The 23,416-nt window shown below is 42.4% G+C and overlaps 1 protein-coding gene across 1 annotated transcript; it reads right to left on the bottom strand.

Moving 5' to 3' along the window:
- Positions 1-245: 245 nt before the first annotated feature.
- tmem200b (transmembrane protein 200B) lies at positions 246-14,942 on the bottom strand. Its single transcript, XM_079570789.1, has 3 exons — positions 14,712-14,942; positions 6,294-6,604; positions 246-2,014 (listed from the first exon to the last, which is right to left on the bottom strand). Exons 2-3 carry the CDS (start codon positions 6,568-6,570, stop codon positions 1,119-1,121), a joined length of 1,173 nt encoding a protein of 390 aa, XP_079426915.1. The 5' UTR covers positions 6,571-6,604; positions 14,712-14,942; the 3' UTR covers positions 246-1,118.
- Between the last annotated feature and the right edge of the window lie 8,474 nt (positions 14,943-23,416).

The raw sequence follows: 23,416 nt of genomic DNA on the forward strand, positions 1-23,416 counted from the left end.
ATTACAGATCGGACCTTTTATTGTTAAAGGAGAGGAGTCTTAAGAGCTCATCGTTGTTTAAAAGGGACATATTATGCTTTAATCAAAATAAACTGTAGAATAAAGGATGGAAATGAAGAATTTATTTGATGCTCTGATATGGACACCTTTTACTATGTGTAGTTTTAAACAAGGTTAAAGCAAAATCCGCAAGAATGAGTGCTGAAATGCTTTGAACAATATCAGTAAAGCTGTGACTAGACATATGGGAAGGCATCAGAAACGGTACATATTCGAATATTAAATAAAATAGTGCAAACATTTTACAATAACTTGGAGATTCGCAAAGCCAGTTTTGCATAATATGCCCCTTTTAAGGAAGACATCATTCCCAATCTACTTTTGCATCATTTTACCAAGTCCGACAACTGAATGGAAAAAAAAAAAAGATCTGTAACCGTCAATGTTGGACACGACGCGGGACTCGATACAAAACCATGGACACTAGTAACACAGAGCGAACACACAAAGATCCGCTGGGGAGGTTTCACACTGTACACCACTGCCATGCATTGCATTAGAGAGCGGGGACATCTTTGCACAAAAAAATATAGCCCCCTTTTGGTCACCTCAAGGTCCAGGAGCCCGGCGTTTTGGTTCAGGAATGATTGCACAGTGAAAACAACACCCCCGCAGACTTCGCCAGAGGAAGGTCCGTCCAAGCCGCGAGCAGGAATGGCCGGAGTGCCGAAACCATCGCCGAGCTAAACAATAGTAAACAACGTGTCACATAGCTCATCCATAACGGGATCGGTTTTCCAGGTTCTCTCGCTTTGATTGCATAAACAAAATTCCACTTAAAGGACGAGGCCGGGACATTTCCAAGAGCGCGTTTGGAAGATCCGGAACAAATTTCATCGCAGAGTAAATCCCTTGTCTGCTTGCATATTCTCAATTCAAGGAGAGATAAATAAACGGTACTCCGAAAAAAGGGGCATCGATGGAGCAAAGAGTTGAGTCTTTGCCGAGTGAACAGAGAGCATAGCCAAATGTGCCCTCAGGAAAGAGCTTTCACACACAAAGCTAGCGACAGTGTACTATGAGGCTGGTTGCGGCACAAAAACAAACTCCAAAATGCTTCACTGGAAGGGTCCCGATCCGAAACTTTTATCCCACTGCGAATACTGCTGCTCCAACTGGTCCAACAGCTTGTCCACCGAGTCCTCCTTATTTTCCAATTTCAAATACCGCCTCCCGATCCCCATGTCCAGCCGTGGCCAGCTCCGGTGCGTCGGCTCCTCGGGCAAATTCTCCGCGACTTGCCCCGGGATGCTCACGCACACGTGGGAGCTGCTTTCGCTCCGCTCGGCCACTAGCGCCTTGGTGTCCGGATCGTCCGCTTTGAGCAGCGCTTTCAAATGGACGCCGTGTTTGTACGGGTTAGTTCTGTAGTTCAGGCTGTGGCAGCGTCTGGGCTGGGCTTGCGGCGCATCCACGTCCTCCACCTCCAGAGTGGACATGGAGCTCGCCGAGACCAGGCAGTTGTTGACTTTGACCAGCGGGGGGTTTCGCTTCGGGGATGCGTCGCCCGAATGTTGGAAGTCCGTCTGGCTGGAGTTGCGCGAGTTGGACCTGGAGGATTTCAGAGAGGGCGTGGACTCCGACTCTTGGTGATGGAGCGCCTCGGTTTGCAGCACGGCCTGGTGGTAGTCCCTCTCCCCGGATTGCGTGCGCAGGATGGGCTCGGAGCAGGCCAGTTGCTGGAGGCAGAGGATGTTGAGGTGGGCGGCGGGCAGGCTGCTGACCCACTGGTAGTGCTTGGACATGGAGTTGACCACGGCGATCTCCTGGAGGTCGGCGGAGGGCACGGCGGCCGACACGGAGCAGATGACGCTGCGCATCTGGGCCAGGAGCATTTGGGTCTCGCGGTCGCGGTTCTCGTACAGCACGGTGTTGGCGCAGATGAGGATGAAGAGGCCCACGCCCATGATGACCGGGCCGAGGAGCTTCATGCGCTCGCTGTGCACCAGGCTGGCTGCAAGGAGAGACAAAGCAATGCATACATTACTCGGACGCACGAAATTAAGCCGAGACACTGCAGTTGAATAGATTACTTACAAATAAAAATTCATGTGAGATTAATTTTATGTATAAAAATGGCCGAAATAGACTTTAGTTTCAGCGACACAATCTGAATGACGGATAGAGCCGGGTTTAAATTCATTTGTTTTCATGATCTAAATCAGGCTGAAAATTAAATAGGAAATAGATGATCTCTTTAAAGCAGTACTATGTAACTCATGAACCTAGAGGCCATAAGCGCCGCTGCAGGTGTCGTAGCATGTTGCGTTTTTTTACTCATTAATTGTCTGTGAGAGTAAATACTACGCTGACAGAAAAGACAAAGGGAGAGAGGGATATTGTACATCCAATTACACAATGGAGATCACAATTGTCACTCCAACTTGGCTGTAAACACTGTTTAAGTGGCGCTAGCCCGCAGTTAGCTTTGCCCGTTAGCCTGTTAGCTTCTTCTTCGGGATTCCATTAGTGCTCGTAGGCAGCGAAGTTTCAATTGTGGTTTTCTGGCCAGAGACACCATGGGGAGATGAAAGACCCCCCAATCATCCCATTAACACCTGTATTACCCCCAGAGGGACTACAGAAAGGATTTACTAAGTTACTGAATACTGCTTTAAGAAAAACCTTTTGTCCAAGTCTGGAAAGTGGGGAGTCTATAGAAGAGGACAAAAATTCATCATTTGGAGAAAACGGATCGTAAACGTTTGTAACTCCTGCACATGAAATGCCCATATTTGGATTACAGCGTCATCTCGGTCGCCTTACGCACACACGGATACCAATTATGTCAATATTTGTAAATAAATGTGAAAAACAAGTGACCGCTGCGGTTGTTGAAGTTATACAAGCGTTGCAAAAGATGAGTTTTGGTCGTTTTACTCTGACTTTAAAACTAAGGGATAAAAGTAGCTAAAACACTTAACAGTGACCAGTGTGTGAAAAATGAATGTTTTCGCCTGCCTTAAGCTGAAACCATATATTCAGTATGCTGCTGGCTGTTTTGACCTGTCATAATAGTGAGGAGTGTTTCCAACAGAAAATAAATTACAAAACAGGTCTAGAGGCCCTTAGCTGCTCCTACAAAATCAGAAAACTTGTATGAGTTAGTGTGTAGGGCCCGTGTCAGTTTCACACACAAATGTTTATGCTGTAAGTCAAAATGTTAATGCACTTCAAAAACATGTCTGGAGTGGAGTTTTGTGTCAGACATGTAGCTTTGGGATGTAACTAACTGTTCTGATCATGGGGTCGCTGTAGTTGATCAGGTCCAGGTAAAAGAATGAGATCAACTGAACATCCTGAATGGCCCGAGCACATACCAAGATGACAACGCCAGGATTCATCTGGATCATATCGTGAAAGCATGAGATCTCATTTTCAAGAGTATAGATCTTAACCCCACTGAGAATCTTTGAGATGTGCTGGGCTTTGTGGTCACACTCTTCCTTCATCAATACAACATTTTGGTGAAAAATGTTTTTTTTTACATTTACATACACGTATTGAAACAACGCCACAGCGATTGCGTGCGAAGACTCTCCAGCAAAATTTAGAGCGGATGTTGATGTGATGTGTAGTCGACTGCCTTCATGGACTTGCCAGTCAGTCAGGGGAGCTTGTGACCCCTACTGAGAGGCGCCTCCTCCAGGACAGCGTCCCAGGTGTGGGATAAGGTGTTTGCTCCATCATTCCGGTACATAGATATTGATGCACTTTTTCTGGTTTTCCATATTTCAGAGAAGCCATTGAGATCACTGCTTCAGAGGAAGACTACAGGTAAACAAACCATCTGTCTTATTAAAAGAACAATCTTAAGAAGACAGTGTGAACGCTTTACAAAGACATTTTACAGCGTGTGACTTTTTAATTGCGTTGGTCTGACAGTGTGTAGCTTCCTCAAGTCGTCGTCGGTCCTGCTACACGCTACAACCAAGTACGTGCTGGTGAGCGACAGGAGCAGCGTTAATTTCGTCGACTAAAATATTTAGTCTTTAGTCAAAGTGATATTTTTGCCGACTAAAACTAAATTAAAACTTTCTCATGAGACTAAAACTATGACTAAAATGTCCAGATATTTTAGTCGACTAAAATAAGACTAAATAATAATGAAAAGGAGAGACTAAAATCATCCAAACTTCTATTGACAGACTGAAAAAGCCTCATATCATTTAAATTCACTGTCAAATGAACAGGTTTGTGCTTTATTCATGTGGAAGCAGCTCCATGAAGTCAAGGAACACGATTAAATATGATTCTTCAATTTAGTCTTCATTTTAGTCGACTAAATTGACATGCAATTTTAGTCGACTAAAACTAGACTAAAATTGAAAAGTTTTTTTGGACTAAATCTTGACTAAAATTAAATTACATTTCAGTCAAAAGACTAAGACTAAAAATAAAAGAAAATATGTTGTCAAAATTAACACTGGACAGGAGGCGGGTCTTAAAGGTAGACAGTGATCAAGTCTTTTTGGAAATTATCACCGGATACCTGGGGAAAAACGCATTCTACCCTCACTTTAAATATATGAACTAAAAAGAAAATGTTTGGGAACTTTTCTGCAGACTCACTCCTCTTCTTCCTGACAACATGGCCCTGTTAAACAATGGCCGTACGATGTTGGCAGAACAAACCAAAAACGCAGCACATTCCCTCCACACTGCTGCGCCGGGATGCACATTTTCACCGAGCCTATGGGTATTAAATAATGCATGTGGCCTCGCCAAAATATGCAAACGGAAAGATGAACAAAACAAACTGGAAATAGATGTTTGTCAAAGCTAATTAACAGGGATTTTGAAACGTTTGTTGTAAAATTAATTATTACAGCTATTCACTGCAGATCTGTGTGATGAGTTCAGAGCCGCGGTTTGTTAAACCCCAGTCTGGCTCTTTCAAATATGTTTGGACATCACAGCGTTCTACTTATTAGAGCAGCTTTATGACGCCATACTTTGGAATAATATTATTTTAATGTAACAGTTACTCTTTCACACACTGAGTAAATCTGTGACAAAAGCTTCAGAAATCAATTTATTACAGATTTGAACTTGTATCATTTTGTTGTATCTTATTTTATTAAGAGTTCCATATTATTTCTTTAAAGTATTAGATTTGGAAAAAACATGATTTTAGGTCACACTGAGACATAGACACAAGCTTAAATATTCAAGTCACTACTTTAAACTTCTACTTGAGTAAAATGATGGTATAGCAAAGTAAGTCTTAAAGGAACAGGCCACCGTTTTTCCATGTTGAGATGCCCGTGGAATATGTTGGGAGAGGTCAAATGCAAACAACATCTTTGGTCGTTTTGCGCGACTAAGGCCGCGTACAAAGACCAGACAGGTACACATCAACTCGTCTAAGCTCAGGCAAGAACATATCTCAGTATGGAAAAACGGTGGCCTGTTCCTTTAAGTAAATATTTTGGCGACACTTCCTGTGTGTGAGTGAGTGGTTGTTGATGGTTGGTTGCTTTTTTTGCTGAAAGCTGTGCATTTGTGTGTAAAAAGGGTCTTCAATGACTGTATTGTCGAAGGAAACTGTCCTTTTTTCATGTAGAAAAACCCATGATGACTTTTCTATCGGGCATTCCTTGAAGCAAGCCTAACTTTCTCCTTGGTCGTATGGTATGGGAGCTCCTCTGTTAGAAACAAAAACGCCCTGAATCAGCTGGTCAGGTGGTCAAGTAAAGTCATCGGCCTCAGACCAGTTTGGACTCTGTGCAATAGACAGAGGAACACGAAGCATCCTAAAAGACACTGAGCACCCTTTGCAATTGTACTTTTGTCTACTTCCATGTGGGAATAGGTTTTTAATGCCTATAAGCTATATGACACTGCTTTTCATCTTTGTTATGGTCCATCCAAGTAGCTTACATTTCTGTGGCATCTTTAGCAAAGGCACATCCTGTTAGTATCTGGACTTAAAAGCTTTATATTTAAACGTGTTTATTTTGCATAATGTGTTTTTATGTTTGACTATTTTCTTTTCTGCAAACAACAACAAATCAGAGCACAGACCTGCTCAACATAGGCCTGTTGATGGTTTATGGATTAAATGAGACTTTTTTCACACAAAAAAAGAGACAACCAAACAAAATGACTCACACCTGCCTGAGTCAAGTTAAATCCTACTCAAGAAGACAACATTGTGTAATAAATCCCATTTTCTTTGTTTTTTGCAGAAACAGTATGTACACATTCAGCTCTTGTCGTATCGGCCTCACCTCTGGCTGTGGACACGAGGCCCTTCGCTCCCAGGCCCCCCCCCTCTGCCAACATGGCCGCCTTGGACAGCCTGTAGGGCCAGTATCCCGCCACGGCCAGCGCAGTACCCACCACCACCACCAGGAGGCCCAGCAGCAGGAAGGCCCCGGGCAGGGAGCGCATACGCAGCTTTCCCCGGATGGCTCCGCCCTTCTTACGGCGCCCCAGGAGGCTGAAGCAGGACCTGCGGCGGCGGGTTGGAGAGGGGGACTCGCTCCGGGTCGACTTTGATTTCATCTCCGAGGCAGCCTCAGCTCGCCCGAGTGCACAGCTGTGGAGGAGGGAGAGTTGGACTTAGACGTTGTTGGTTTATCTGTTCACAAGTCACAGTTTTACGACGTGAAGTGGGAATTTAATGAAGAATAGCTGCCAGTTTTATGTCCTCACACATTCAAACAGAAAGGCACAGTTCCATATGCCAAGTGCAGAACTGGGACTTTCTCATGGCCCACTTAAACAGTAATAAGCAACAGTTATGTTCATTTTATTTCTTGATACACTGCTTGACCTAAAGAAGTCCACCTAGATTTGTCTAACTGTTATGATCTGGGGTTGCAGCAAACTCCCATCTCTTCAGGATCAGTTCATCTCCAGGACCCGGGGGCATGTAGGTCAGATCACAGTCAATCTATCAGTCAATTATCTACCGAGTGTTGTGTTTTATGTTGCACGTTTGCACCAAAGAAACTTCATGGTCTGTGAATCTGTCACTGACAATGGCAATGAAACCTATTCTGATTCTGAGTCAGGTCCAGGTTCAGCAACACTACATTGTGTGCCCAAAGAATGAGATCAGCTGACGACCTGAACATCATTCCAAAATGACAACGCCAAGATTCATGGGGCTCACATTGTGAAAGAGTGGCTCAGGGAGACATCATTTTCACACTTGGACTGGCCAGCACAGAGTCCAGATCTTAACCTCATTGAGAATCTTTGGGATGTGCTGGAGAAGGCTTTTCGCAGTGGTCACACTCTCCCATCACCAATACAAGATCTTGATTTAAAATTCATGCGACACTGGATCTTTTTTCATTGCAGAGGCTTATCAAAGTTAAAGTTTAAGCTTTTGCTCATTGTTTAAAAGTATTTGTGTGATTTGTTCAGAATCAGAATAGGTTTTTTTGCCATTGTCATGAACGGGTTCACAACTAGGAATTTTACTCGGTACGTTTGCTCAGATGCACCAAACGCACCATCGCGACCGTTCCATGGCGCCCCGTTTTGTTGCTGAAAATAGAAATCACAGTTCGTGCTTTAGCCAGAACCGTGAGGCCTTCATCTCAGTTGCTCTTGGACATTCCCTGGACAAATCGGAAAACAGCAGAGGGGACCCCCGGCTCTGCCTCAGCATAGCAGAGCTGCAGAGTCCCTTCAGCTATTCAAATCACACACACTTTCTCTCGCAGGCTTTCAACACTAGTTCAGCAGAGTATATCTTTCTACACTTTATTGTTATGTGTTTTTTTATTTGGAAAACACTTGCTGGTTGCTTCAGTTGTAGATGTGCCATAGAATTAATGTTGACATTCACATTGACAAATATTAGAGCGTGTGGTATTGCTTTTTTGTGGCAACTTTCTGCTCGGACATTGTATGTAATCCTCTCTGTGTCCAGGTCCAATCAGCAAATAAAATAACAAACCACAAATGTCAAACCAGGAGAAAAATGTAAACACGCGAATATGTTCTGCGATGCAACTTGCCAAGACACAAAGTATTAAAACATGGCCATTGTGATCATTGTAACAGACCTCAGTGCCTAATACCTCGTCCCAGCACACATGCATCTGCTTTTACAGGATTCATGAAACGATCTCCTATGTTTTCGATAAGGCTATAACATTCAAATGAGGAAAAAGTGGTCTTATTTATTGTGTTTGTCTCATTAAAATGAATAAGATGAACGCTGGAGGGGGGTCTAATTAGTGGGTGAAATCCCTCACTGAATGAAACGGCCTGATGAACTATGTGTCAGCACGTTTACACTGCATCCTCTAACCATGACAAAGCCTGACTCAGCGGCCAATCGCGCGGATTTACAGCCAGGAGAGAAAACGACGGGAACAGTCGGTCAGGGCGCTGTTGACGTGCATGTGCGGAGCTTGTAAAGTCAAGAAGCGCGGAGCAGGCACAAAGCGTTAGCACATGTGGTCCTCCTGAGGCCGGAAAACAGACCGAAGCAGACGGCGGCGAGGTGGGAACAACAGATCTCAAGTACGCGCATCAGCAGAACCCAGTTAGAGGTAGAAAGGCAGTCTTGAGTTCTGTCGATTCGAGAGTCACCGAGCTGGCCAGCTGGTTGACGTAGTTACAAAGTGGCGTTGTTGGCAATGGGCATCCTTTGTAGTTTACTGCAGCGTAAAAAACAAATCCGGTGATTTCACGGCGCAGAGCTGCAGGGCCAGTCCACCCAAACACAGACCAATCTATTTCCTTTGACAGTGGAGTTCAATCAGTTCAGTACAGTGCACAGACTTTACTTTCATCGGGATACTAAGGGCTCAAATTAGTCATTTTATGCATCAGTCCTTTTGAGATTTCCATTTAGAAGTCTGCTAATTTTGAATAATACATACAGGATAAAACCGTGGTTGGTCAAAGTACTACATTTCTTCTTCATTACATTACTTAAGTACAAAGACATGATAACTTATCTCAAAGTACTGAAGCATTTACAGCAGAAAGTACAAATTTGTTTTTTTATGAAGTGTAAGGAAATAACTTTGCAGCGACAAAATATAAATAAGCTCCTCTTCTGTGTGGCAAGAGAACGGGGGAGAAACCACCTTCTTTTCTCTGAATTGGTGACATTGACACTGCCCCCTGCTGTTTTGGAGTGTAGGGCTTTCAAAAGGGACAAATGCCTATTTCACACTTTTTACTTTAAAGAAATGTAGAGGAGAGGAAATTGTTATATTTATCCTTCAATCGTAGTGTAGCAAAGGTAATAAGTTCTCAAAGAAGTATTATATTTACCCAACATTTTAGCACTTTTTCTCATGAATTATACTCGAACAGTAGAAATTGATCTGAGTCTGCCATTTGCATGCGGCGAAATAAGGTCGGACTTAGTTCCTTTTCTTTTCTTTTCAATGACCACAAGCCTGCTCACGTTCGAATGAGAGTTGAAAATGGACTGTTCACGGTGACTGACTCCACGGTCTAAACCGCGGCGTACCCTGGATCTGTCTGCTCCGCTCAGGCTAAACACGCACACCATTAAGAACAAGGCAAAGGGGGGGAAAGATCTCCGTGACTGCATAAAACCCTGATCATACTTTGAGCTGTACAGTGAGAGAACCTACAGGAACATAAATTCAACTAGAAAGACTTTTTTTGTTTTGCTGTTGTGGCTAAATGTCCGTGTGTACCTCAGTGGGTAGAAATGTTCACCCACAAACACACGAATGTCACGTAATCACAGTAGACATTTAAACAGTTTGTCGACTGGACTGAATTGAGGACGATTTGCTTTGATCTTCGAGAGTGAGAGGCACATCTTGTTTGCTCATCTATGTTTGCAGGGCCATGAGAAAACACAGTGACTGTTTAGTGAGTTTCTTGTACATCAACTGGCCAAAGAAAAAACAGTCGCCACTAATGAAAGGTCCCACACTCTCATTCGGCTGAACCACCTTTAGCTGTGATTACAGAGCACATTCACTGTGGCCTTGTTTGGGTTAGTTTCTGCAACGTTACGAGATTAATGCCCGTCCAGCGTCGCAGGAACATTTCACCGAGATCTTGTGTTGATGATGGGAGAGCCGGCCGAGAGCGCAAAAGCCTTCTGATGGAACTACCTGGTCGGTATTTTCAGGTTGTCAACCGTCTAACAACAAAATGTACCTTTTGACGACAAAATTCACGTTTTGACGACAAAGTTAACGATTTGACGACAAAGTAACGATTTGACGACAAAGTTAACGATTTGACGCCAAAGTTAACGATTTGACGACAAAGTTCCCGATTTGACGACAAACTAAACGATTTGACGACAAACTAAATGATTTGACGACAAACTAAACGATTTGACGACAAACTAAACGATTTGACGACAAAGTTCACGATTTGACGACAAAGTTAACGATTTGACGACAAAGTTCACGATTTGACGACAAAGTAAACGATTTGACGACAAACTAAACGATTTGACGACAAAGTTCCCGATTTGACGACAAACTAAACGATTTGACGACAAACTAAACGATTTGACGACAAACTAAACGATTTGACGACAAACTAAACGTTTTGACGACAAAGTTCACGTTTTGACGACAAAGTTAACGATTTGACGACAAACTAAACGATTTGACGACAAAGTTAACGATTTGACGACAAAGTTCCCGATTTGACGACAAAGTTAACGATTTGACGACAAAGTTAACGATTTGACGACAAACTAAACGATTTGACGACAAAGTTAACGATTTGACGACAAAGTTAACGATTTGACGACAAAGTTAACGATTTGACGACAAAGTTAACGATTTGACGACAAAGTTAACGTTTTGACGACAAAGTTCCCGATTTGACGACAAAGTTCACGATTTGACGACAAAGTAAACGATTTGACGACAAACTAAACGATTTGACGACAAAGTTCCCGATTTGACGACAAACTAAACGATTTGACGACAAACTAAACGATTTGACGACAAACTAAACGTTTTGACGACAAAGTTCACGTTTTGACGACAAAGTTAACGATTTGACGACAAACTAAACGATTTGACGACAAAGTTAACGATTTGACGACAAAGTTCCCGATTTGACGACAAAGTTAACGATTTGACGACAAAGTTAACGATTTGACGACAAACTAAACGATTTGACGACAAAGTTAACGATTTGACGACAAAGTTAACGATTTGACGACAAAGTTAACGATTTGACGACAAAGTTAACGATTTGACGACAAAGTTCACGTTTTGACGACAAAGTAAACGATTTGACGACAAACTAAACGATTTGACGACAAAGTTCCCGATTTGACGACAAACTAAACGATTTGACGACAAACTAAACGATTTGACGACAAACTAAACGTTTTGACGACAAAGTTCACGTTTTGACGACAAAGTTAACGATTTGACGACAAACTAAACGATTTGACGACAAAGTTAACGATTTGACGACAAAGTTCACGATTTGACGACAAAGTTAACGATTTGACGACAAAGTTCACGATTTGACGACAAACTAAACGATTTGACGACAAACTAAACGATTTGACGACAAAGTTCCCGATTTGACGACAAACTAAACGATTTGACGACAAACTAAACGATTTGACGACAAACTAAACGTTTTGACGACAAAGTTCACGTTTTGACGACAAAGTTAACGATTTGACGACAAACTAAACGATTTGACGACAAAGTTAACGTTTTGACGACAAACTAAACGATTTGATGACAAAGTTCCCGATTTGACGACAAAGTTCCCGATTTGACGACAAAGTTAACGATTTGACGACAAAGTTAACGTTTTGACGACAAAGTTCACGTTTTGATGACAAAGTTTAAGATTTGACGACAAAGTTAACGATTTGACGACAAACTAAATGATTTGACGACAAAGTTAACGATTTGACGACAAAGTTTACGATTTGATGACAAACTAAACGATTTGACGACAAAGTTAACGATTTGACGACAAAGTTAACGATTTGACGACAAAGTTAACGATTTGACGACAAAGTTAACGTTTTGACGACAAACTAAATGATTTGACGATAAAGTTAACGATTTGACGACAAAGTTCACGTTTTGACGACAAAGTTAACGATTTGACGACAAAGTTAACGTTTTGACGACAAACTAAACGATTTGACGACAAAGTTCCCGATTTGACGACAAAGTTCCCGATTTGACGACAAAGTTCCCGATTTGACGACAAAGTTAACGATTTGACGACAAAGTTCCCGATTTGACGACAAAGTTAACGATTTGACGACAAAGTTAACGTTTTGACGACAAAGTTAACGATTTCACAACAAAGTTAATGATTTGACGACAAAGTTCCCGATTTCACAACAAAGTTCACGTTTTGACGACAAAGTTAACGATTTGACGTCAAAGTTCACGTTTTGACGACAAACTAAACGATTTGACGACAAAGTTTACGATTTGACGACAAAGTTAACAATTTGACGACAAAGTTCATGATTTGACGACAAAGTTCACGCTTTGACGACAAAGTTTAAGATTTGACGACAAAGTTAAAGATTTGACGACAAACTAAACGATTTGACGACAAAGTTAACGATTTGACGACAAAGTTCACGTTTTTGACGACAAAGTTGAAGATTTGACGACAAAGTTCACGTTTTGACCACAAACTAAACGATTTGACGACAAAGTTACAGATTTGACGACAAAGTTACAGATTTGACGACAAAGTTAACGATTTGACGACAAAGTTAACGATTTGACGACAAAGTTAACGATTTGACGACAAAGTTTAAGATTTGACGACAAAGTTTAAGATTTGACGACAAAGTTCAAGATTTGACGACAAAGTTAACGATTTGACGCCAAAGTTAACGATTTGACGACAAAGTTTAAGATTTGACGACAAACTAAACGATTTGACGACAAAGTTAAAGATTTGACGACAAAGTTCACGTTTTGACGACAAAGTTCACGTTTTAACGACAAAATTCACGTTTTGACGACAAAGTTGAAGATTTGACGACAAACTAAACAATTTGACGACAAAGTTAACGATTTGAAGACAAAGCTCTCATATTTACCACAAACGTCATGTATTTACAAAAATGCTCCCATTTCTACAACCCAAGAAAGCAATGCTTTGTTTATAAATTTGGTCGAACTAAAGAAAATAAAAGTGTACCATGTTTGGAACAGCGCCCTATCAACTGAGGAGAAACGAATAACCTGGGGACAGTCTACGGGGGCCTTTTAAGGACAAACTGTGTGATAGCATTAGAGGTTGGATTACAGCCAGAAGTCCACGCAACCAGGCTAGACAGAGGAGGCCCAAGGAAAGACCAGAGGAGAGGACACCGGGGGTATACCGACTGACTGTGAGCTGCCTCGAAAATAGCTTACTTATGGTGATGCCGACTGCTGACATGTTGACAAATGTGCATTATGCTTATCCAATAAAAATACAGATGAGTGGAACAGGCTGGACAGGGGCAGACCAGAGACAAGGACTGAATGATGATTTGATTTGATTTGTAATATCGAGTCCCACAAAGCACATTTTTTAAACATGTCCAGGAGCGTTAACATTTGAGGAGACTGAAATATGAACTGCTAAACTAATACTAAGAAATAGATGCATTTCTGATCATGTTTGCAGAGATCTGAAGGGGTTAGTTTTGTTCAAGGAGAGATTTAGTTGTCTGAAGAGGCCATTCTCTCAATAACATCCAGCCTTTGAAATGTATTGCAATAATTCAATTTGATTCGATTGGCATTCATCTTCCAGCCACACTGACATATGGGCTAGATCAGAAAGCCTGCATATATAGAATTTTTAAGTCCAAAACCACACTAAACCCAGACGTAGGATTAAGTAAACCAACATTTAACAAGTTGTTATTTCTGTTCATCCATCCGTTTTTTAATTTTCTTTCCTGGATCTCGGCCTTTCGGTCATGCTACAATTCGTGGCCAGATTCAGTTTCTATTGCGTTTCAATTTCCACTATTGCCTGAAATGTAAAAATCGAGAATTAAAGCAAATGAAAACAGCTAAATTAACACGAGAAACTTGTTTGTAGAGGTCTTAACAACAAGGTTAGCAGGTCTTTGACATATAACGACCCCATGAAGACAATATCTTGTGCTGTTTGTAAAGAATCTATCTATCTATCTATCTATCTATCTATCTATCTATCTATCTATCTATCTATCTATCTATCTATCTATCTATAAAAGAAAAGTCTAATGCCTTACAGTGTGAACACATAGAGCTGAAAACCAGTGCATCATATTGTTGAAAGTTATGTCCATTGTGTTCATGCACATTTTAGACCTGATGTAATCCTGGTTTTGACCTGGGTCAGTCCTGGTTCCTCAACTTGGTTCAGACTTGGTTGCAGCTGATTAGGTCCCGCGTGAGCTCTGTTTTTAGTCCTTCTTCAGACCTGCTTTAGCCCCGTCCAGCCCAGATCTCATCGTTCCACCTCCACCGCTGTACCGTTTTAACGAGCCCCTTAAAACGCATCGCAGTCTTCCCCCCCAAAAACTCTCACCTTCCTCACTTCTGCTGCATTCCCCATTCTGCTCACAACAACAACAACAACCCTAACCCTATCCAGCATTTCCTAAGAATAAATGAATACTAGCCCCACAAATCCCCCCAGTCACCAAGTTTATCCACTGGCAATTACGCGCAACTTACCTGATCGTTCTCCTGTTGCAAGGCGTTCATACTCCAGGCACACATCGTGGAAAAGAAGAATAAGAAAGGCAAATAAATCCTTTTTGTCGGTTTAATCCACTCCCAGTCCTCCGTGGCCGTGGGGCGCGCTGTCTGCCATGGTAAGCCGGGCTCTAAGGACTCGCACAGGCGGGTTTAGTCCATCCAGGAGGCGGTGTGAGTGTCAGTGCGAGAGTGCAGTGCGCGCAAGGAGGGTGTGTTCTGAATGAAGGGGGAGAGAGAGACAGAGAGAGAGAGAGAGAGAGGGGGGGCAGAGAGAGAGAGAGGGACAGAGAGCAGTGACGTAAATGTAAATCTTTCGCGTTGGAGACGGGGGTTACCGTTCGATGCGCTACTTTGTGCGTAATTATACATTTTTGGATACGTCGGTCATGCTCTGGCTGTATGGGCACGGGCAATAGTTTTTGTAGGTGGTCTATAAAAGGCACGTTGCGGAACTTTCCAGGTTATGTGTTGCTGTGTCACGACAGCAGTTCAATTGTCATAAAAGTCAAAACAGAAACTAACATGCTACCAAAGTGCTCACACATTAAAGGTCCTATATCATGCAAAATCGACTTTTTGGAGCTTTTAGCCATGTTGTTATGCTATTTCCTTATCAAAAACACCCCCAGAGTGGTTTGTGGCTTCATTCACGCAGCTCTCAGTAATCCTCCTGAATCCTGCTCTCTGAGCAGCTGCTCCGCCCTCTCCTGGTGAACGACTGAGTGTTCAGTTGTGTCGTAACAACGGAACGGAAGTGCTCAACGTTTGTAATGTAATGTCTTAATTCTTTGCTTACAGCCTGATTTTAATTTGTAAAACAGCGTTTTCATTATTTCGGTCGTAAGAGAGAAACAAAGAGTAAAAAATGAAAAAAAAAAAAAAAGGATGTGCCCGAGGTGCTTCCAGGTCAGCTGTGGCCAAAACAAACACATCGCGTCTGAACAGATCAGTCATGTTTGCGCTGCAGCTGAAGATGGAGCTCGTTACCTACTCTGGACACCTGTTCTTCATTCTTAACTAACGATAATGTCACGGACGGAGAAAAAGAAGCGCGTTTGGCTACGAGGACGAGGAGTTTATATTCCACCCTTTTCAGGAAGAGGCCACTCAGCTGTTTTTTTCTCCGGGATTCAGCGACTATCACCAAAATATTGTTTTTCTGTGACTGTCACTGATGGATGTTTGGGGAACCTTCGCCAGAATCAAAGTGGATTAACTTTTATAACCAACGCGAGTCCCATAATGTAAACAGCGATGGACCAGAGTGGTGAGTCAGTCCAAACGCGGGTTAGCATATTAGCTTATGTGTTAGCATATTAGCATGTGTGTTAGCCATTTATGAAGCTGTGTTGCAGATGTCAACTCCGTATAACTGCATCGTGAAGTAACTTCACTTATTGTTGTTTATTTATATTACGGTAAAGTTGTATGTGCGGAGAGAGGGGGCGGAGTTAACTGGATCGAAGCGTTGTGTCTTCCGGGTTCGAAAAATACCTCCAGAAAACACTTATATTTATCACAAAAATGAGTGCTCCATAATGGTAGAGGTACAATATATCATATAAATGCCTATACTTAACTTTGGAATGGCTAAAATAGCATGATATAGCCCCTTTAACACCATCAATGCTACATGTGCAGTATGTGAGCCAATGATGTCCCGCTCCAAGTGATGTTAGTCAGGTCTGAGGGAAGGTAAGCTGTTCCTTGTGAATATTACTCACGTCACAAACAAAAAAATCCAATAATAATAGTTTAAAAGCACACCAGCTAATCAGCTATGTGCTAACTCATGGACATAATATAGCACACAGGTTAAATTGACCCCTCCAGGAACCGCCGCCTTAACGTGGTGGAGGGGTTTGAGCGCCCGAATGATCCTGGAGCTCTGTTGTTCGGTGTGGCTCGGTGCTCCTGGTAGGGTCTCCCATGGCAAACAGGTCCTCGGTGACGGGTCAGACAAAGAGCGGGTTAGAAGCCCCTTATGAGAGACCAACAGGACACTCACACCGCCTCCCGGATGGACTTCTTTCGGTTAATCGTGAGGCCGTCCTTCTGTGGACCCACCACCTGCAGGAGGAGCCATAAGGGGCTGGTGCAATGTGATTTGGGCAGCTCTAACAGCTGCCCCCATGAGCCGGCAGCGGAAAAGTGGAAGAAAATGGATGGATGGATGGGTTAAATTGAAGATTTGTTTAAAATGTTATAAACTGAAAAGTTATAAAATAATTTTGCCTTACTTACTTTAGTATGCCAAAGTATTTAGTGTTTTCTTTCTTGTAAAATATTGTTTGTGAGATGGTCGGATTAGCGGCTGTCGCGCTTTTGGGGTCGGCCCATTAGTCCGACCTCTCATTAGTCCGAAAACGTCCAGTTGAGTAGGGGGTTGAAAAATAAAATTAGGTTCAGGCAAGAGTCCACTGACCTTAAAGGGACCATACGGAGTTTAAAAATATAAAAAATTTAAAAAGTATTTCCCTCCCCCTACATGTTCCAGCCATGTCCTAATGTGTAGAATGAGCTCAGACCTGTTCACCACAACTGCCTCTAAAATCCTGCACTGTCACTCAGAAAGGTGTTCATTTGGGTCCAAAGTGCCGTCATGCACGAGCTTAATATTGTTTCCTGGCTCTGCCATACTCTGCCCTGTCCATCCCACGCAGGGAGTCTGCGGCTGCGTCCGAAACGAGCAGATTGGTAAGAGCTCTTACGCCAAACCGGATGTGCGTCCGCGTCCGCCATGACAAGATGCTTCCGAATTGGTCTGTCAGTTAGGAAGTAGTTAGAAAATGGAGCCTCGATGTAACCTGGCTAGCGCCATGCTGCTGTGTGCGCTCGAATCATTTTGAACTGCACAACAGCCTGGGGACCATGGCCGAAATTTTTGCATGGATTTGGGAACCAATCACAGAGCGAGGAGGGACGGCAAGACGATGACGAGCTATTCCATGTACGGAAGCTTGTAGTTTATTTACGGATAAAAAAGAAAAAGTTTATTTACGGATCCAACATGACAGCAGCAGACGCGACACTATTTTTCGATCGAGCTTTAGACCTTGTTCTAAATAGTTTATCTCAAAAGTTTACAGCGGGTGCGTCATACGCCATCGGATACGATGATACGATTGGCTATGGCTACGTGCAGACGCATGACTTTTTTTTTTTTTTTTCGTATCGCCCAATAAACGACTATGGACATTCGTAAACCACACCTCTCCAACAAGAAAATGAATTGGTGGTCCCCAGACTAAATATCACTTGTGATTTTAGTCTGGTGTTAGCCAGGCTAGCCTCGATGCTAACTATAGCCACTTTAGCATAGGGACCTCTGATGCCAACTAACCGGTGATTAGGAGCTATGTGCCAGCCTATAAGCCACTGCACCAATCCCCCCACCCCCCTCGGCCCCACCCTCGAGTGATTCATGCGCAACCCCTGTTGATTGACAGGTGCAGGTTTAATGATAAAAATAATAATAATAATAAAAAAATACGATTCTGCACAAGTGTCGCCATGATCGGAAGGTCGGGGGTTCGAATCCCACCTCCTGAAATGGCACATTGTCGTTGTGTCCTTGGGCAAGACACTTCACCCACATTGCCCCCAGTGTCTGCGTACATTGGTGTATGAATGAGAGCATGAATGGGTGAGTGGATCCTTGCTGTAAAGCGCTTTGAGTGCCTAATGTAGGTGGAAACGCGCTATATAAGTTGAGACCATTTACCAAACTTTAGAAAAGTGACAAAATCCACGTTGTCGACTACTTCATCCATGATTAGTTTTGGCTAATGTTAATTGAACAAACAACGCAGCGGTGCAGCGAGTGATGTAACCTTGTCATTTCTCTGTGACGGTCGCGATTGATTCGGCCTTAGCCGCCAATCAGCAACTTCTTTACTGTGTGTGGCCAGACCCACCTTCTTTCGCGCAGAAAGAGGTGGGTGTGGTTTATCAGGCTATTAATATTGAACTCGCAGTTACGCATAAGACCTGAGGTGGCAGTAGTGAGTATAAAATGACCAGCTTGCATCTAGTCTCTTTAAGGTTAGGGCCAGTGGTTGTATACGGCTCTCTAATCCACAACACAACTGGGTTAGAGATGTCGGACTAATGGCACCTCTGCTCAATGGTACATTTTCAGAATAAGGAGACATCGGACTAATGGGCTGTCAGACTTTAGAGGAAAATCAATGCTACAAATTAAGGGAATTTATTACGTCCGAACCCCAGCACGTGACCGGAACTGTTGAGCTCTAAAAAACACTTCCATCCGTCAGTTCATCCTTCTGTAAACGCTGCCAATCCAGGCGTCATAGCCAGCCTCGTGTCCCTCATCATAAGGGGCTTCTGAACCTCTGTCCCATCTAGGACCTCTTTAATATGGGAGACCCTCCAAGGAGCACCTATCATTCATTCCACTGCTTCAAGGACACAATGTGTGGAGCCAATACAAACTTGCGCACTGAAATGTTTACTTTTATTTGAATTCCCTGAGTGCAGCTTTAAACAGCTCACCATAGTTTACACCTTTGTCAGTGAATGTCCCTGTGGGCTTGCAATTCCTGTTAATTTTAGACCTATAGAAACATGAAACACATATTTTTATTAGTGAAGCGTATTGTTATTGCATTTATCTTGGGTGAAACACTGACTGAACCAGCCGATCAAACCGATTTCCCCAAGTGTTCAGCCCGACTGCCAAGGGAAGCAGTTGGCTACATTTTGTTTGAAGACACATACTGTACACGAGCTATATTTGATCTCATTAGACGACCAGTTGTAAAGACATATGCTTTGTACAGCGCCTGAAGCCTCTCTATCACAACAGCACACGACATCTGCCGCTTCATCCCTGTATGAGTCAAGTGTATAACAACGTGTTAGGAATATGTCTACACCAGTGAAAAGGACGCATACCCTCCAAGTCCCATTATTTGGGCTTTTAAAATACTTTATGATTGGGAATTTATGTTTTAGATCTTAAACTGTACTCTGTGGGGATAAAGGAGTTTAATTCAGTGACCATTTTCTTACCCACAAAACACTATTGTTAGTAGGGGTTGACCGAGATATTTTTGACCAATATTTTTGAAAAAACATAAATACTCCAGCTGTGGACGGTTTTATTTTATTACTTAAGGTAATTTATCTTAGCAACAGCCTCTGAAATAAAAGCAGCCCTGGCCTGGTGGGTTCCCGTCCTGGGCATTCTCAGCCTGCGTCCGGACACTCCATCATCTGCTGAGCTTTACCTACAACCCTTTGGCTGTAAAGGACATGCAGCTGTGCACCCATGATTTTACCTGCTCCTTTGACCAACTTCGTCAGACGATTCCTGTTGGTCACAGAAAGAGCACCAAGCCAAGACTCAAAATTAAATGTTAAAACTGACTCAATAAAGCTCTGGTAAAAATGGTCATGAGGACATTGGACATTACAAACTCTAAGTGAATTTAGAGTCTTTGCTGCACCTTTTGTTGGACTCAAAGCTCAAGTCCTTGTCAATAATAGTCCCTCGATACTTGTATTCAGAGACTGCTTCCACCAGCTTTACAGTTTTACCATTACAGTGTGAGTGTCACTAAGGGACGACTTGTGGAAATCTATCAACATGTCCTTTGTCTTAGACACATTGATGAAATGGTTCATACCAATCAATAATAAAGACAGGTCCATGAGCGCTCTCATTGACCCAGACAGGCCTGTTCCCATAAGCAGTCATTGGAGTATAAAATAAAAAGCAAGGACGATAACACGCAGCCTTGAGGAGATCCAGTGGAAGAGAGCACTTTGGGGGAAACACCATTCACTCTTACACACTGACCTGAATGACAGGAAGTTCACAATCCAGCCGACAAGATTAAAATCAGAGAAGTACCTTTGCTTTATCTGGATGTTTTGACCCTGGTCATGTGACTCTATTGCCTGCAACTTGCCCCGCGGCGCCTTCTCCGTGCTTGCCTTTAGCGGCGGCGGTTGCCGCGCATGGACATGGCAGGATGGAGCACTGCGGCGCGACGCCTACGCCTGTTTCTGCGTTTGTTCGTAGATGTGTTGTCTTTTGAAAGTCAAAACAATAAGTTACTTTTTTTCAATAAAAAAATAAACAAGATCCAAATCTTTGTTACTACTATGTCACCAATAAAACCATAGACCCACGGCTGCTGGAGACTGCACCAAGGGCGCCATGGCCACGTCACATTCTGAGGCTTTCATTAGGTATGATGCACTTTGATTCTAATAGTATATATTTCATAAGAGCCTCATGTGTTGAGCCTAAACATTGCTGTTATAGTCTGTTTCCACTAGAGGGAGACAACAGCATATGTTTGCTGTTGTAATTAATCAGTTCCACCTGCAGGACCAGGTGGAGGTGATTAAAGATGATTGACTCACTATTCATGTATGAAGTAGCGCTACACCTCATAAGTATGAGATGTAGCGCAGACTACACAGTACTAAACACCCAAATGTCCAGGGTTCAACCCAGCCAGCTACAAATGTCGTTATTTAGTAATTGAATAACTAAATATTAGTAATTCAATTAAAAATAATATGTAGTTTTAACTAAACTACATACTTTTTTTCTACTTCTTGGGTACAAGCCATTATTTCCCAACCAGGGGTACGGGCAGGGCTGGACTGGCAGAAAAAAAATCGGCCCATAACTTTTGGGTCAAGACCTCTAAAAAAAATCAGTCATTGGTTGCAATAGTCAATAGTTAGCAATACATTAAACCCTTGAACTAAAACAGTAGAAGCTACAAACCCAGGACAATAACTGTTGTTTCTGCTGAAGTCAAGCTAATGTTTCAAGTTGACAACTCATGCACTTCTTCAGGCATTTGTCTAAAATATATAAAAAAAATAGAGGCCTGAGGTTCTGTGGGTCCTAGAGAGTGTTACAATAAACTCTCTTCACTTCTAATGGCAATTATGATGTGGGGGTATGAGTAAAGTCACTTAGAGGCCCATTGGTCATATCAGCTACGAGATTATCTGGGAACCACTCAAGAAAGCATGCCAGTAATTGCCGGCAATTAAATAAAGAAGAAAGCTCAGCCGTTTAAAATGTGCACAAAACTTGATTTCTCTAAGCTGACTTCCCCGTTGCTGCCTCTCCTCGCGTCTGTGCAGCGTTTCTGAAAAGTGCGGTCTGCGTACGACAGGTACAAACCTAGTGTGGCAGTGCGTAATGTTTCACTTCAGTTTGATTTCCATAAATACCAGCTTTGGCGCAAGAACAGTTTGTACAGAAGGTTTTGGCCTCCTTTTGTCTGTACGTGAACTTTATAAATGAGACCCCTGGTGCTCCCAATGGCCTGTCCAGCCCTGGGGACCTCTAGGGGTACATGAGCACTGAGCTGGGGGTACCTGGAATTATTTCAGATTAAAAAAGAAAGAAAAACTAAGAAGAATTTCAAAGTAAAGTTAGTTATAAGAGTTTAGTTTTAAGAGTATTTTAGTTTCATTTTGAAGACAACAAAATAAATACTGAATATTCTTAGTTTAGTTGGTCACTTTGTAATAATATTGGCGAGATCCTCGAGATGAACGACTCAAGGAGTACACGAGACAAAAAAAGGTTGGGAACCACTGTTTTAAGAAACGTCACTCTTAAACCTTTTAGCTTAGGTGTGTTGTGTTTCGATAATGTGCAGTAGCTATTTCTTGTGTCTTTAATTAAAGAGCTTAACTTGAGTGCATGCCCACTCGAACAATTAGAGGTTGACCGATATATCGGGCCAATATTTGGGGATTTTACAATACCCGCTATCGACCGATCGAGCGCCGATAAAAGTCAATATCTTACCGAAGTCAGGGCTTTAAAACTAGTCCTCACACAACTTCCTCGGCCTCAGGCAGAGAAACATTGCCATTAAAATGCTTCATGTCACTTTGAAGCACAGAAGCAGAGAATTCACTCGCTGGGTTTGGTGGTTAGTGCCGCGAAACCATTGACTAGCAGAGGTTTAAATTGTGCCCCATACCTTTATTTACCTTTATTTTCTGGAGTGGCCAAATATTTATGTTTTTACACTATTATAGACCAGACATTTGGAAAAAGCGGCCAAAAATATCGGTCAAAAACATCAGCGGCATCGGCCTTAGAAAAACCCATATCAGTCTTTTTTTTTTAAAGGCAACAATAATAATTGTGATTATTATTTATGATGAGTCGCATTTGTACCCTTTATAAGGGTACATGAATTCATCATGACCTCATGAATTAATTAATGTGAGGTCATGATGCTTCATGACCCATATTCATGATGTACTCAAACTAATAACGATCATGATGATTTTTTGTTTGTTTGTGAAGAAACCAACTACTCCAAAGACCAAGCTTTGTATAAACTTACAACTAAAATGATCTCATGGTTAGTTCATCATGACTTCATTTTGAATGTGCCCCTTAAACTGAAGCGCTACTGAGTCACGTGATCACCACCCACAGGCTAAATACTGTTTAAAGGGGGGGTATTATGCAAAATCGACTATTTCAAGCTTTACATCATGTTATTAAGTCATTCCCTCATTAAAAACATGCCTGAAGTGTTGCCTTAGCACATTCACGTATTTTCGAGTAATCTGTAAAAACTCCGATGGCAGCCATTTTAGGGATAAAACGCCTGATTCCTTCAGGAAACGCCCTCGACCTCCAGGATACGCCTCCAACC

This window comes from Gobius niger (genome assembly GCF_951799975.1).
Source record: "Gobius niger genome assembly, chromosome: 14".
Taxonomy (NCBI): Eukaryota; Metazoa; Chordata; class Actinopteri; order Gobiiformes; family Gobiidae; genus Gobius; species Gobius niger.